Genomic DNA, 16,902 nt, shown 5'->3' on the forward strand with positions numbered 1-16,902 from the left:
ATTATTGATGACATGCCCGCTTGGCCATCACTGGCTGGTTCATTTTGTGCACAATTAAAAAACGTATACTTATACTAATTGTTTTGACTTTTTTTTCAGTTTTTAATAAAAGTGGGTTTTTTTAATGTCTTGAATTTTAAACAAAACTAAACATATTTTTATTTTTCACGAATGAAGGGTTCAGTGAATGTGCATATGACCTGGTTGGGTTCAGTACCTCTCACAAGGTTAAGAACCACTATTCTCAAAGCCAAAAAATATTCAACTCATCAAGATCCTCATTATTATTATGAGTGTGTGAAGCCGAGTATAAAGCAGAAAAAAAGATCACTTACCTGTCATATACGTACTGCAGTGGTGTGAAATTTGTGATTTGTTTCCAAACAGGACCTGTTCCTTCACAGTCGGCATGAGGACACATGCTAACTGCTCTCACTGTGTTTCACGTGATATTTTTAGGCCTCTGCCCGCCATGACCCCCCACATCAGCGTGGCAACAACTGCTTGTTTCAAACCTTGTGACACCTCCTGTAGTGAATGACAGACTGGAAATATTTAAAATCCAATACGAGGCGCACAAAATGTTGAAAGGGAGTGACGTGTTACATAACAGTCATGTTAAGAATCTCACATGTGTTTTAAACAAATGTGTTTGAGCTCAGCTAACAGCAGATCGAGAACCATTTGTAGAACTAACACATTATTGTCACATTGGTTTATTTTTTGGAGTTGGTACCCAGAAATATAACAGCTTCAGTAAAAATAAAGCAATTGTATGTAAACTAACAGGCTATTTCCTGGTTCATGGAGAATGACATTACATGGAAGGGTGGAACACATATTACAATTCAAATGGGAAATAAAGAGCACCAACATTGTGGTGATTCGCCTTTGTGTTGCTAGATAGCAGGCTACTTCCTAGTAGATGCAATGTGACATAAGATGAAAGGACTGAACTGCTCCAGATGACGTAAACGGCACCGTTCCTTGTTGTTATTTAACAATTTTTATAAAATATTGATGGTGTCTATATTTGTAATCCGGTGGTATTAATATATGGATTAAGTCGGGTTAGTGTGTGTGTGTGTGTGTGTGTGTGTGTCCGTGCGCGCGCACATATATTTATTGCAAATGTAAAGGTTAGACCACACTTGATTGACATGTCCTATGAGTCGTCTGTGTTTGAGCAGCAGCTCAGAGAGCTCTATCGCAATGGGGGTGTTCATGTGGTGCATCCCTCAAGAGACTTTCTAGTTCAACACACACACCTGCACAACAAATAAAACTACTGTACACGGCACTATATGTGCTTTGTAAATGAGTATGTTCCTTAGATTGGATTTTATATTAACTAATCTAAGTGGCTGTAGCAAATTCTTTTGTTCACGGATCACGTTATTATTTTTATGATGCTGCAAAAAAAAACAAACAAACACAAGATCAAGGCACAAATGCACCGTCTATGAAAATCAACGACTTGTTTTGATAGCAGTTGAGCATTAAACTCATGACAAAATCAAGACAGATTTTCTACAACAGATTCAAACAGACCACTGTGACAACCCCCCGCAGGTCCTCTCAACAGAAAAACAATGTGGCATTATCCAATGAACTTTAACATTTGTCGCCTCACTTAGTTCCACGAGTGCGCATTGTTATGTAACATGTCGATGGGGAACACGTCTGCTCTCCTTGGAGAACAACTGACATTCACTAGTACTGTATGCTCTATTTTTAGGATAGATGAACACGTACAGATAATATGTGTTGAAATGAATTTGTGGTATTTTATATGATTTCGCTATTATGTTGTAGTTGTTGTTTTGTATGCGTATGATTGCAACTGACATTTTCCTGGATCACATGACCTACCTTTGGCCTTGTGAGGAAAACGTGTAAATGATTTGGCACAACTTAAAACACAATGTTGTTCATAAAATGTATTGATGGTATTCATTTTAGGTAATAACAACAATAATAATATGAAATAATAATATCATCAGTGAAACAGAAAACTGATACATGATATTTAGATGCAGTAACAAACATAACATTTCCACTTATATTATCAAATATTGTGATTATTAAACACGTATATTTAATTAGCCTATCCGAATGGATCATTCATGGTCATTGATTTAATCATTTTTCTAGGGTTGTGTTATTTTATCTTTATGATAATGTTTTTCTTTATGAATACCATTTAAATAGAAGTAATCGAAAAGCCGTTGCATAGTGGGGATGGGATGATTTCTAGATCAATGATGCAATACAATGTGTAGTTTTTTTTTCCGTTGATTTCAATTTACACCATTTTTATTACAATTCCTATGAATATAACCTATAGTTAAGGTTAGTATGTGCGGTTAAAAACAAGCAAAAACAGTGTGTATTCTTATTATAACCACTGATAAACAAGATCTCTGTGTTTCTTAAAAGGTTGTGAAGTAATACAGTATGTACAAAGTTGCGGATATTATAATGTGTGACTAAAATGAAAAATATAGGAACTCAAAACATCTCTTCAAAGTGTTGTCCATGCAAAATGTTTGTCAGGGAGTCGTAGCGGAAAGGAGGCGAAAACAAAGGAGGTGTCGCATCAAAGGAGGGGACACAACCTCCTTTTGAATGCCAACTGTTCACTCAGCTTGTGGAGGAGCATCAGGAAGTTCCGATTGGGGTATATGGCACGTTTTTGCACGACGTGCCTCAGAGCATCGTGGAGGGTGAGACGCTGATGCAGCATCAAGTAAGCCAGCGCCAGTGTGGCTGAGCGGCTTACGCCCATAATGCAATGCACCAGGACTTTCCCTGAAAAGTTGGAGGAAGAAAGTCAAAAGCGAGATGACAAATACAGAGAGTGGGTAACACAAGCTCACCGTGGTCCTTCTTTAGGCCTTTATGGATGAAGTCCGCTGCGGGTTTGAAATACTGACTGAGGTCAAAGTGGTCCGAGTCTTCTGCTGGTATGCCACAGTAAACGTAAGCGTCGCCATAGAAACGTTGGTCCCCGATGCTTCCCTGCTTGGAGTGAGCTGCATTCAGGATGTGAGTGATGCCCAGCTTGGATAAAGTTTTTTTATTCTGTGCTACAGCTCTAGCAAAACATACAAGAACAGAGACAAAGCCACGTTAATGAACTGGAAAAACTCCATTATTTTCATTCCATACCACCACATATATTTTCATATGTTATTGTTTGAATGACTGCAACACTCTCTATTATTAAGTTGATCTCAATGAGAATGATTCTAAAGTTTGGATTCGCAACTTCCCTAAACTGCACTAACCTTGCACTCAACTGAGGCGTGACTCACATGTTTCCTATGTAGAGGTTTGGCCAGACTTCATCCACTGCAGTGAGCTCCAGTGTGCAGGAATCCAGAATGAGTTCCACTTGTTTAATGAGCGCTAGGTCCTTTTGCTCCTTGCGCCTTGACATTATCTCCTCTCCAAGCGCCATAACATGTGTGCGTGTGTATGTGTGTGTGTGTGTGTGTGTGTGTGTGTGTGTGTGTCTGTGCGTGTGAGTAAGTAAGTGAGAGAGACTAGAGTGTCACTTCACTGCCAAAGTCTGCTCGCCACTCGCTGAAGGACCCCAGCAGCTGCTTGTATGGACATTGCTGGCCTCCAAAATTAGTTCACTGCTCTTTCTTTGGCTCATTGTCGTTATTTGATGTTGCATGATAGCCAGACGTCAGAGAAAAGATGTCACTCCAGCAATGAGACTCTCTCTCCTGCTTTTCATACTTCAACACGAAAAACATGTTGACTAAAAGTAGCGAAACTATTCTTCCATGGATGAGAACTAGTATAAAATCATGAACACAGGTGTTGGCCCAATTGCAGGTTAGGACATAATCAGGATACACTCAGTTTTTATTCGGGTTGAAGATTGTCATAACACAAAAGTAAAATTCTGTCAGCTATCTAATATATACAGAATATATATATATATATCTATAGATATATATATATATCTATAGATATAGATATATATATACTGTATATATATTTTTTATGAAATTATTGCTAATTTAAAGTGCTCAATCAGCCTGTCATGCATGTTTTTGGAATGTGGGGGGGGGGGGGGGGGTAAACCGGAGTACCAGAAGAAAACCCATACAGGCACATAGAGAACTCTGCACTGTTGACGGCAATGCTAAAAAAGCAATATTCTTCTGCATTGCATGTAATTCTAAATCAATTTAGAATTAATTCGAAGCATTTATAGAGCACAAAAAATGTTTTTGACACAATGTTATTATTTTCTTTCCATGTTTTTAAATTCAAATAATTATTTTATTAAACAATTGTATACATTGTGATGCAATTATTTTACATTGCTTTAAAAAAAATTATAGTAAGCCCCCCAAAAAATTGTGATGTTGCCTATCACAATAATTTTCAGAGATTCTCACAATAGGAATTACTTTTAACTACTTCAGTGCCATATTAAAATACATTTTCAAAAATATTTTGAGCATTGGTCATTCAAGTAATGGTCAAGGCAAATCTGTATCCATAACCAGAAAAAGCTTACATCGAGACTACAGTTTTGGGGCCTTCATATACTGAACATGGGGGAAGGGAAATAAATTAATGTTTATATTTATTTGTTTATATTTTATGACTTTGCTTCATCATAAAATGGATCATTTTATACGGCATTTTATTAATATCACAGCATTCATCGTCATTTTCTCTCTCTATATATTTTTTTAATGTGGGGAGGCATTGTTTCAGTAAACAGGAATCATCTTCCTACATTTGGACAGCAGATGGCAGTGCGCTGAAACATACCTCTCAAGAGACGTTTGTGGCTCCTCTTGTCTGCTGTTGTTGGTTATTGCCATTTCCTGTTTGCTGTTGCCTGGTTGTGAAAGTAGAAGGCATGAAACACTCCTGCAATGCGAGAGGAGGACGGCTCATATCTTCCTTCTCCCCACTCTGACACAGGCACTGGCACTGGTTCTTTGGTAAGAAAAAAAAATCTACTTCTTCCCAAAAGTAGTTAGTTTACACCTGCATATGTTTGACCTCACGTCTTTGTTTGGGTTCATTTTAGTTTCACACAGTTGTTTATTATTATGTTACTCTAGTAACAAATAGAAAGGACGTTACTGTACTGTCCTGACTGTCCCCCACTTTGTATTGGTTAGCCCTCAGGGTGTATTGCGGTTGTTCTTCTAATTTGCAGTGTTTGCAGGAATCTTCCGAATTATTTTACAGGCTGAAAGTCCTATATTGTGCAATTGAGTCTCATCACGTCTTCTCTGTCAGTGACCCAACAAGCAAAACAAGTCTTGAAACTTAACGCAGGCCATCCCAGAGCGCTGCTCTCGTTGACAGTTTTTTGGAGGGTTTGCTTTGTATTGTGCTTTAATCGGAATGGTTAAGTTATCACGGGAACGTTTGTAGGAGCTAAACTATACAGTATGCTTGCCCTGATAAACGTTGTTGTTGTTTTTGTAAATGAGACCTGGAACGTTATATAATTTCACCCTTCCATCCTTCCACCTTTCAATCTCTCAATGGGGATAAAATATTTGCCCTAATATTAGGACAACAAATGAGACGTCTTAAATGGGATATTGCAGTGCTAGATTATTAATTCCAAGGAAAATGAAAACGGACCATTCTTTAAGTCTCTTAGTCTTGTCTACAAGTAATCTGTCCAGCCTTTTTGGCAGTTTCTGTTGATGTTGCTGCTGTTGTTTTTCAGCTGCTTGCGTCATGTGACATCCTTTGGGGCGTGACCGATAACATGGATTAAAAAAAAAAAGGAATTTAGGGGAGAAGTCGTGAAAGCTAAATTTCAAAATGCGGTAGCATTTTTGTCTATCAAAAAAACACGTTAATGTAATTTTGATTTTGCTTTACAGACCCGATACTGACAATATCATTAATCTGAGAAATATTCACGTCATGATTTGCATCACTGTTAAAGATGAAATGCAATCCTATTTTAATTATAACTGCTATTCTGTTATAATAAAAAAATTACACTGTCTCCAAATTTAATCCAAGAATAATATTTCATCCTTCCTGCCTTGACAAACCAGCTGTCACAGTAAAATTTATCTCAAAAACTGAACACGTGACAAGATGTACTGACCCATGTTGACTCTGGGTACACTGTCCATCAGCATGTGGAGCCCTGCATTTGTAATTATTCTGTTCATGTAATTCTGGTCTGGTTGACCCTTGAGCCGTAGGAAGGAGCTCAGCGGGGCTGAGCTGTGGTGGTCTTATCTAAGGTTAAAGGGCAAGGACAGTTTTTCTTAATAATCTGTATGCATTTCAGTAGCAGGAAGCAAACACCTGACTGGGGTATTAATTACCGCTGCCAACTGTGTTTTATTTTTTAAAATGAAAAATACAATCTTTGATTCCACAAAGATCACAGCCAATAAGCAGTCATCAGAATGCAGCGGATGTATCTAGCCGGCAGGAGTGAACAAATAGCTAATCATCACGTGAGTCATCTTGACCTATGTACCTTTTACATCACCTCTGGAACATTAAAATTATAATGTAAATGTTCATCCATTGACAAGCATTTTTACCATTTCTCAGGTTAATGTTTTTGGAATTTTGTTTTAAATTAATGACACTTCAATTAATGTCATTTTGGACGGTGTTAATAAAAGAAAAACGACATTGTCCAGACTGAGATCAAGGCTGAGCAAAGACATTGATGATTGGCATTTTTAATTGTTATTATGTTGTATTCCCATACATAAAGCACTGGTTGCATAATAAGTGATGATGAAAACAATACTTGCTCCGTGTCGGCTAATATCTTTATCTCCAATTTTATCCTGGTTAAGGTCTAAATAATGGGCTTATTCATTCAGTTACGCTTGTTTAAGTGATGTAATGAACCTGTCGTTTCTTTCAAGTGGTGATGACGTTGGAAGGCATTAGGTAGGAGGCTTTGATCAGTAAGCGTAGCCTCCTGCATGCTCTGAATGGTCCCTTTCAAAGCATCTGTTGAATCATGGAGTCCTCTGTATCGTCAAGCGTTCTGTGTCTGTCTGCAGAGGCATGGCATCAGAGAGCGGTGTGAGTGCATGGAGCTGTAAGCAGGTGGCCCAGTGGCTACAGGCAGAAGGATTCGCCGACTATGTGGATCTGCTGTGTGCTGACCACCGCCTGGATGGGCCCAGTCTCCTGGCTCTGACTGAGGCCGACCTACGCGGACCTCCTCTGAGCCTCACTGTGCTAGGGGACATCAAGAGGCTGGCAATATCCCTCCGCCAGCTTCAAAGACAGAACCATGCTCAGGTGCAAGAGCTAGGTCTCCAGCCAAGTGACAGTCTCCCAGCGGCCGACTGGACCTGGGACAGAGGCGACAGGCACCGCAACGGAGGAGAGTTCACCGGGAATGGCATTGCGCTCCGACAGAGGAATGGCACCGAAGCTGAATACGGCTCCGGAGCGCCGCTGCTTCACACTCACTCCAACGGAAGAAGTCGGCAGCACCTAGCCGGAAGGCTTGACCCGGAGGTGTGGAAGACCATCTTGAGTGTCATTTATGTCTTTTTAGTGTTTGGCTTTACTTCCTTTGTTATGGTCATCGTACACGAGCGTGTTCCAGACATGAGAACCTATCCACCGCTTCCTGACATCTTCTTGGACAGGTATCAGCTTTACATGCACCGTGATAAACTACATCGAGATTGTGCACTTTGGTTCAAAATAAGCGGGTTTCGCATTGCAATTTGCGGATCAAAATTTAGCACCTTTCATACACATTGAATCACGAAACAGAGAGTCAAACACAATCGGCAAAAGTAGTAACACGTTGTACTTGGAGTGGGTCGCATCACTTGAGAGAGACATGATAGTCAATGATTGTCAATTATGCACACACTGCACAGAGCAGCAATGCTGGTAAGAAATAGTGCAGAAAATGAGGGACTTGAGGGAAAGATTTATATCTGGACACATTTAAACTTTATTGAGAGTACAAAGGCAGACTGTAGGGTCTGCAAGGAAAAAAAGCAAACAAAAAAGTGTTTCTCTAATGTAACTGTTGCTCCTTAAAGGTCGATGGGAACTGCATTGTGGCAATGTCAGTCCATCCCAAGAGAATCTTCTCCAAAACAGGGCAAATAATTTCTGACAGTGGAAATTGAATGACCGGCTGTGGCCTTCCTGTGTGGAGCTCGCATATTCCCCCTGTGACTGCGTGGGTTTTCTCTGGGTATGCCGGTTTCCTCCCACACTCCAAAAACATGCATTGCAGGTTGATTAGGCACTCCAGCTTGTCCCTCGGCATGATTGTGAGCATGAATTGTTGTTCATTTACGTGCGCCCTGCGAATTGCTGGCAAGTAGTTCAGGGTGTACCCCGGCTACTGCCTCAAGACAGCTGGGATAGACTCCAGCATGTCCCTCGACCCCCATGAGGATACTGCGGTTCAGAAAATTTAAAGAAAAAGAAAAACAATTGTTCATTATATTGGCCTATTTTTATTGTTAAATAAAAACCTAGCTTCAGTTCCCTGGGATTAACCATCAAAAAAAATCTCCACAAAGTTAGAAAGTTGCATTGATTCACAAAACTGGTCTGTAAAATTGATACCGGTATATCTATTTTAGCCTTGGTTCATGTGCACCTTGTCCCCATATCTAATCTGCATGCTGACATTGATGCATTTTAACCCCTGACAGTGTTCCGAGAATCCCATGGGCTTTTGCAATGGCTGAAGCCTGTGGACTCATCCTGTGCTACATGCTTATGTTGATCCTGCTGCTTCATAAACACAGGTAACACCTAAGGCTTCCTCCCCATTAAAATGTTACCCGGCCTGAAAATAGTCATCACACATTTCATTCAGTGCGTAGACCGAGCCCCATGAAAAAAACAAGTTTCAACTCATAACATACAGTGAATTCTACTCAAGTGAACACATAGGACAGTCCTGCACCAAAAATCGCAGAGTGCTGCAATTTAACATGATCATACAGCTCACATGACAATGTGTGAGAGGACTGGACCAATTTCAAAATCGGAATGATTCTGCGAACAAAAGTGAGTGCTGTATTTTTGTTATTTTGGTCTGAGCACACTGCAGTGGGGAGCATGTGCTGGAGTAGTCCCGGTGCAACTAAAAATTGGATCAATAGAAGTGAATCATGAGGTGGGTTTATGTCACTTGTTAATATCATACCTATATAGTATGGATTTGAGAAGGTAGAAATACAAGATGCATTCTTCTACAATGAGGAGAGGACAATGGTGGGGCTCGGCATTTTTTGGTTTGCCCGTTTGCTAGCTAGCAGACTACTTTGTTACAAAACAATGTTAGGATTAGACTGATGGGACTCCCAGGATGTGGCAGGCACTGCAACGGAGGAGAGTTCACCGGGAATGGCATTGCGCTCCGACAGAGGAATGGCACCCAAGCTGAATACGGCTCCGGAGCGCCACTGCTTCACACTCACTCCAACGGAAGATGTCGGCATCACCTGGCTGGAAGGCTTGACCCGGAGGTGTGGAAGACCATCTTGAGTGTCATTTATGTCTTTTTAGCCTCAAACCATTGAGACACAATGGTGAAAAGAGAGGATGAAGTCCTCTATCCGGATTTCTAAATTGAATGCCTTCTTGCTCACCACAAAAGCTTTTTTGGTGGAAGAATGGATGGAAGAATTTCAATGGAAGAATCCATAAAGTTGGCAGAACGGAGCCTGCGCCTTTTACACAGAGCCTAGCCGAGCGAGATATTGCCTCGACTGTGCGACAGGGCATCCGTTCTGGGTTCAGATATTAGATGACGTCAGCATCATGTCTCAAATTCTTGGATGGCCAATGTTTTCAAATCCAGCAGTGCAGAAGAAGTGAGGATCTAATTTTATACCCCTGTCACAGGACTGCAAAAATGAAGAGTCTGTAATCGACAAATACTGAAACTTTGGGATTATTTCCCACTTGACAAAGTGTTTGTGTTTGTACACTTAATATAGATCGGCCAAATAGTGACAGAAAAATGTGAAAATGTTGAGTTTTACAGAACAGGGTTGAAATTAAATGTTTAGACAGATACTGCTTAAGGCTGATTGAATACAATACAATACAATACAATACATGCTGATTTATATAGCGCTTTCACAACAGCGGCAGCTGTAACAAAGCGCTTTACAAAACAGTTAACATAAAGTAAAATAATAAACACAACACATAACATAAAACACGGACAGTCATGCAGTCCTAACCACTTTTCCGTCACACGCTTTGTTGTTTGAAGCGGTTTGAGATGAAAGAGGAGAGAATCAAAGTGTCCTTTAACCAGTGGATCAGAGACGTCATGCTCAAAATGTGCACACGTCGGCTACAAGCTAAGTTTCAAAGTCAACAAGAAGCTGTAGCATCCATTGACGAAAAAAGAGATTGGTTCACTTCTCCTGTCCCATGGAAATCCATTTCAATTCCAAGCGGCAACTCACGGTTCCAAATACGCATCGGCGCTCTTCGCCAACGCTCCTCTCTCCTCATCCTCAACTTCAGCGGCCATCCATCCAGCCGCACCAACGCCAACTGTCCAACAGCGCTGACATAGCCACTGAACAAATCGGGGTTGTGAAAAATGCTGCCCATTACTGGCGCAAAAAACACAAGCGCCCCAGGTCTATCCAGCACCGACAGTCAATGGCGACGACATTCCTCCCAATCAAAATCTGTGCTGGTACACGCGTGCTGCCGAGAAGGCGCAACCACCAAGCACAGATACTGCTCCTTTGACGAATGTCGTGGCCAAAAAGCGCTGAAAACAGTCCATATCAGGTCCACACAATGAAACAACAAACAACATGTGACAAAACAAAAGACAAAAACAGCAAAAAAGAACAAAAAAGAACAAAAAAGCAAGGCTCTCGAAGAGCACTTGCCGAAGGCTGCCTACTCGGGCGCCATCTTGGAAAAAAAAAACAAACATTGAACAGCATATCTGTATTGCCTCAGTTGCTTCAAGAAGCAATTACTGTCCTATATAATTCCACGCTGTCAACAATCAATCGGTTATCACACTCCTGTGCTTGGCAGAGGTAATAATCAATCCGCATTTATCCTCCCGACATTACTTTTATTTTGTCTTTAGGTCCATTCTCATAAGGCGGTTGTGTTCTCTGATGGGAACTGTGTTTTTACTTCGCTGCTGCACCATGTTTGTCACCTCGCTCTCCGTGCCTGGACATCACCTCAAGTGCACCAGCAAGGTGAGAAGCTTCCACGTGCTTTCTGTCGAGTCGGATTAGAAATGCTGCGAGTTGTGTCAAAGGAGCTGTGCTCCAGCTCTGGCTCAGCGCATTCGTGCCGCTAACTAGGCTCTCTTGTTCACTCAGGCGTACGGCAATTTGATGGAAAAGATACAGAGGGCACTGACGATATGGGTCGGATTCGGGATGACTCTGACCGGCGTCCAAACATGTGGAGACTACATGTTCAGCGGACACACGGTTGTCATTACCCTGCTCAACTTTTTTGTGACAGAATGTGAGTGGAACATTTTGGCCGTATCTACCTTGTTTATGGAAATCGTGGCCGTGGGCCTTTATTTACTCAGATGTCATTAGGGAGGCTTACAGTGTTTTGTGTGGGGGGGGGGGTGCATCTTTATTATAGGAGAAAACAATTCAAACTATATATTACAACTTTTGAACAGAACAGAAGCAGACTGAGAGAAATGAATCTGAAGTCATACACATGGACACAAATAACATTATGTAGACATCACATACTGGAAAATACATTTTAAAAATCTGATTTTTAAAATTTGAATCGTCTTTTCCATTCATTTTAATGATACTGCAATGACTTGTCTTATTCTAATCAGTTAAATCTTCATTACAATTTTTAAATGGATAGCTTCCACCTCACAGTGCAGAGGTGCAGGGTGGTGATTCCGGCTCCATTCTTCCTGTGTGGAGTTTGCATGTTCTCCCTGGGCCTGCGTGGGTTTTCTCTGGGTACTCCGGTTTCCTCCCACATTCCAAAAACACGCATGCTAGCCTGATTGGACACTCTAAAATTGTCCCTAGGGGTGAGTGTGAGGATGAATGGTTGTTCGTCTGCGTGTGCCCTGCGATTGGCTGGCAACCGGTTCAGGGTGTCCCCTGCCTACTGCACAAAGACGGCTGGGATAGGCTCCAGCACTCCCTGCCACCCTTGTGAGGATAAAGCGGATTGGAAATGGATTTATGTGCACGAATCATTTACAACAGTAGTAGACAAGTAACACTGGCATTATTATTTACTACCAATCAATCTATTTCACAACTGCGTATCCTTAAAGGGGAACTCAACCACCCAAATTTTCACAACAGTAATATAAGTGTATTCTCCGCCACTGGTGAATTGATGAGTCTTGACCTAAAGAGTTAACCCGTTTGTGTTGTGACATGCGCTCACTCAGTGGTTGCTTGGTTTCCCCACCACATGCATGAGTGCATTCCTCACTGGACGTGACAGCAAACATCATGCGCCTGAAGAATGCACTCTTTTCTAAACTGAGAAAACCAAGCAACCATTGAGCAGGAGCATCTCATGTTTTTTATTGTCGTTTTTCATCGCCTGACAATAAGATAAACATCCCCGAATACTTTGTAATGCAACAATTCCACTGAAAAAATGTTTGATTAATCTCTGTACAGAGCATGTTTTTTTTTCTCTTAATATATTTGGGGATCTAGATTCCGGACTCTGTAACAGATCAATTGGATTTCATTTTTTCCGATGTATGGTTTCGGATTCCGTATTATTTGGTTCGACCCTTACTTACCGCAACGGATGAACCACAAAAACTGAGGTTCCACCCTAGTTGGTGCGCTGCATCCATTTGAGGAGCTGCGATTTTGTGATTTGTTGATATGAAAGAATGAACAAATCATTGTTCTATTTATTTATTTTTTTAAATAAATGAACACGAATACGTGCACATACCGGTAATTATCCTTGTGCCAATCTGTCTGGAAACCATTTGTTCTCAAGCCATAAATCTTTAATCAACTATTTGAATTTTAAAGAGGGCAGGATAATTAGCAATTAAAGGCCAGCCAGCCACTTGTGAAAACATATTCGATTCTCATCATGGATGTCAAAATGGGCTCCCTGTCTCTGAGCTTGTTATGATTAGCCGCTTACATTTCAAGAGCCTGGAGTAGCATTAATGACATTTTCTGTCACATTTAATCATTCAGAGGAACAATTTAGGTGTTATTTTAACAACTTATTACAAAATCAACCAACAAAATGAACATCATATGGCCCAGAGTGAACCGTTTTAATCCATAGTAGTGTTGGCGGGCAGGTCTATTTTCAGTGATAACACATATTTGGTGTGATAATGACTGTTTACATTCAGCCAGATGGTGTATGTGGCACTGGCTCAGCACAGTGCGAAAATTTTGACTCATGGCCGTTTTATTAAATAAATTAGTTTGGCACATGTGATGTTGACTTGCCCAAAGTTTGGCTTTGAATAGGCAAATGAAAGTAAGTTGGTTTGCTCTGCTCTTGTAAATAAATTGCAATGATCAAAACCTTAGAATAATATCTTCGACTCCCCCTTTGGCAGACACTCCTAGAACGTGGAATTTAATTCACACCATCTCCTGGGTGTTGAACCTCTTCGGGATCTTCTTCATCCTGGCGGCACACGAGCACTACTCAATCGACGTCTTCATCGCCTTCTATATCACCACGCGCCTTTTCCTGTACTACCACACCTTGGCCAACACCCGCGCCTACCAGCAGAGCCGGAGGGCTCGCATCTGGTTCCCCATGTTCTCTTTCTTCGAGTGCAACGTGAACGGACCCGTTCCCAACCAGTACCACTGGCCTTTCAGTAAACCTGCCTTCATGAAGACACTCATTGGGTAGACTGTAAATGCTTGCCCCCTTCATCAGCCACGCTCCATTCATCACGAGTTTGTGTTCCAGCTCAAATATTAGTTTAAGATGATTTTTTTGGGCTGCATACAGACCGCAGATAAGATGAAGGTTGTCACCCAAGGAAGCCAAAGATATTTGTTTATTTCAAATGAGAGCTTCACAAACCTAATAACTTTTTTTCCTATTTTTGCACAGGATATAATTGAATTGGTGGTAGGGTGGGATGGTCTCCATGCACTGAACACATCCTGGATGGAGTGCACAAGTATCGCTTTTGCCTTAATATATATATTATTACCGCTGCGGTATTCTAATCGATCCCACCCAGCATTCGTATGAAAAAGGTGGATGGGGTTTCACGGAGTTAAGTCAAATTTTGGTAAGTGTTCAAGTGCAGTTTTTGCTACCAAAGAAGTTTCTTCTGGACGATACTTGCTGTTCTGCGAGAGGCATTGACACTCTAATTTATTTGTGTAATGTAATGCTATGACTTTTGAGAACGGAAGCTTTTTTTGTCTTACGTGAGAGGGCGCTGCACCTACTCACGTCAGCGGCTCATGAGCCAAAAAAAAAGGGCTTTAAAAGAACAGCAACTATGCAATAATGCATATGCGTTTCATGTGATTGTTTACAATTTATGTTTTTATTTGCAATGCAAGTGATAATCGAAATGCCTTTTGGCTCGCCTACCCAATGTTTACAAGACCAGCAAGTTTTTATATTTAATACTGACTGTTGAAGTTGATTTGAACTACCGTAATTTGTGGATTATTTTTAATTAAAACATACAGTATACAAGTACGTTTATGTGTGAACATTCTCTAATAACATTTCTGCAGAATCTGTCCATGAAAGTACCAGGTAGGTTGAACTTTCCATTTATCCTTCTACACTAAGCATTTAGGTGTATGTTTTCTCTGTCAAGGAAACAGCAAACTAATAATGACTTTCTGGGTGCACCCAAACAGAAAAGATTGCATTTGAAAGATCAGTCACAGAAAAACAAATGATATTGTTGGGGACTTACTCTAAATGCTGTGTGGATTTGGAACCTCTGGGCTCTGCCACGAGATTCATTGCTTGCAAGGCTGAAAAATCTCACCGTTTGGCCGCTGTCCTTTTCTGGTTTACTTTTTAAATGTCGAATATTAAGAGTGCAAGATAAAAAAAAAAACAGTATTGTGTTGTAATGTGAAGAAACGTATGAATGAGCTCTAAAAGCTCGTGTATGATATTACAAAACTCAATTCTTTTTTTTTTTCAATTTTAGCTTTATTTTTTATTGTTACTTTTCAATAATGAAAATAAACCTCGAATGTGATGGTTAATTATGAACACAGCCATTTCCCGGATAAAAGAGGGTGTCCACACGTGCAACTAAATTCTTAGTTTTTATTTTTACTTACCCTCTTGAAAAGATGTCCCCCCTCCTTCCAACTTAGTTATACACCTTATATTAAGGGTGGAAAGGCTTTGAAGTGATTTATATTGGTCTTACTGTGTTGACATCACCCCCCTCCCCCACTGCAGACCAGCATTTACGCTCACATTCATGCTTATAAAAAAAAAATCGAGTCTTGAATGAATCTTACATGTACTTTTTTTGTTGTTGTGGAAAACAACACAAGCATAGGCAAAACTCCACACAGAAAGGCCAGAGCTAAGATTCGAACACAGAAGTTAAGAACTGCAAGGGAATGCTGACCACTTTCTTACCATGCTAACTGTGTACCTGTATTGTCATCTATAAATTAAGGCTGTCTCATAATCTGTGCATGGGCTGTCCATCTCTAAATATAAACATAAGCACTGATGCTCATGTTAAAACCACATTCGAGGTGCTGGACCACCGAAATTTAAGTGCAGGTGATTTCTTGTTGCCATGGCAATGACAGAGTGTCGATCCCAGTTTCTCCCTATGATGAGCCAGCGTACATCAATGGACAGCAATGTTTGACAGTGCAGTTCTCACATACTTTTGTGTACAACTTGCGTGAACTATGTAACAGTGATTTCACTTCCTTCAATTTGTCTTTTAAGGTGCAGTCATGCATAGCGGCAACACTGTACAATTTTGAGAAAAAGATCTGATGTAACCAAGTGTGGATGGCAGAGAGAGAGAGGGAGAGAGAGGAGTCTTACATGCTTTGTTGAATTTTACTGACATCTGTGTGTGCCCATCCCTTCATCAGATGATGAATAAAACATCCCAATCCCTGCCAATGGTGAGAAGCTCTAAAAAGGCTGTGTTGAGACAGGTGCGTGAAGGCAGTCTGACAACAAATTTGCGGAAATGTGCACATGGATTCCACTGTCTATTCCAGGCATGGGCAACTACACTCTGAGTGGCCCCTTGCTTAATGCAATAAAATAAAATTGATTTTTGGAAAAAAAAATATTTTGGGGGATTTGTTTCATGTCTAGTTGCGCTTACAATGGGTCTTATACTGCCCTATACTGCGGCATGAGTTGGCCTTGTATTTTTTTAAACAGTACATCAATGTTCACATTTTGTGTGAGTTTATTTTTGAAGGAAAAAAAATGAGTTCTCGCATTTAATGTTGGTTTCTTGTCCAGCAGTTTTGTGCCATTCTTTTTTTTAAATATAAAAATCAAATATATTAAGACCCCTAAGATTATTTTTCAGTTTTGTTCATTTTTAAAATAGTAATTTTGCTTGTTATACATCTAGACACACCGAGTAGCACAGATGAAAAATTGTGACACCACAACATTTAACTATTTCAGTCCCATTGATGATGAAACACGTCCAATCGTGTGGTTCTTTTCATCTTTCTGCAATGCACTTAAATTAGTTCATTACTCGTAGACGTCCAGTGGAACTGGGAGAATGGCAGCAAATGAAAATTCATTCTAATGCATTGGACTTCTAACGCGGTCAATGGCACTGAAAGAGTTAAGTGGCCGTCCCTGGTTTATTCTCTTAGACCTCCCAACTGTTTAAATTCATTAGTTTAGAACTGATTCCAGCACACTCCTTTT

General features: G+C 40.5%; 2 protein-coding genes across 3 annotated transcripts; one reads left to right on the plus strand and one right to left on the minus strand.

Moving 5' to 3' along the window:
- Positions 1–2,294: 2,294 nt before the first annotated feature.
- LOC127609956 (dual specificity protein phosphatase 13-like) lies at positions 2,295–3,666 on the minus strand. Its single transcript, XM_052079552.1, has 3 exons — positions 3,318–3,666; positions 2,880–3,097; positions 2,295–2,811 (listed from the first exon to the last, which is right to left on the minus strand). The coding sequence occupies exons 1-3, from the start codon at positions 3,461–3,463 to the stop codon at positions 2,600–2,602; spliced, it is 576 nt and encodes a 191-aa protein (XP_051935512.1). The 5' UTR covers positions 3,464–3,666; the 3' UTR covers positions 2,295–2,599.
- Positions 3,667–4,856: 1,190 nt separating this feature from the next.
- Positions 4,857–16,276, plus strand: LOC127609943 (sphingomyelin synthase-related protein 1-like). Of its 2 annotated transcripts, none has more exons than XM_052079529.1 (6): positions 4,857–4,979; positions 7,047–7,646; positions 8,682–8,777; positions 11,108–11,240; positions 11,352–11,502; positions 13,583–16,276. In XM_052079529.1, exons 2-6 carry the CDS (start codon positions 7,051–7,053, stop codon positions 13,885–13,887), a joined length of 1,281 nt encoding a protein of 426 aa, XP_051935489.1. In that variant the 5' UTR covers positions 4,857–4,979; positions 7,047–7,050; the 3' UTR covers positions 13,888–16,276. The 2 variants fall into 2 exon arrangements, with proteins under 2 accessions (XP_051935489.1, XP_051935490.1); XM_052079530.1 differs by having other exon boundaries at positions 11,108–11,225.
- Positions 16,277–16,902: the final 626 nt, after the last annotated feature.

This window comes from Hippocampus zosterae, chromosome 11 (assembly GCF_025434085.1).
Source record: "Hippocampus zosterae strain Florida chromosome 11, ASM2543408v3, whole genome shotgun sequence".
Classification (NCBI taxonomy): Eukaryota; Metazoa; Chordata; class Actinopteri; order Syngnathiformes; family Syngnathidae; genus Hippocampus; species Hippocampus zosterae.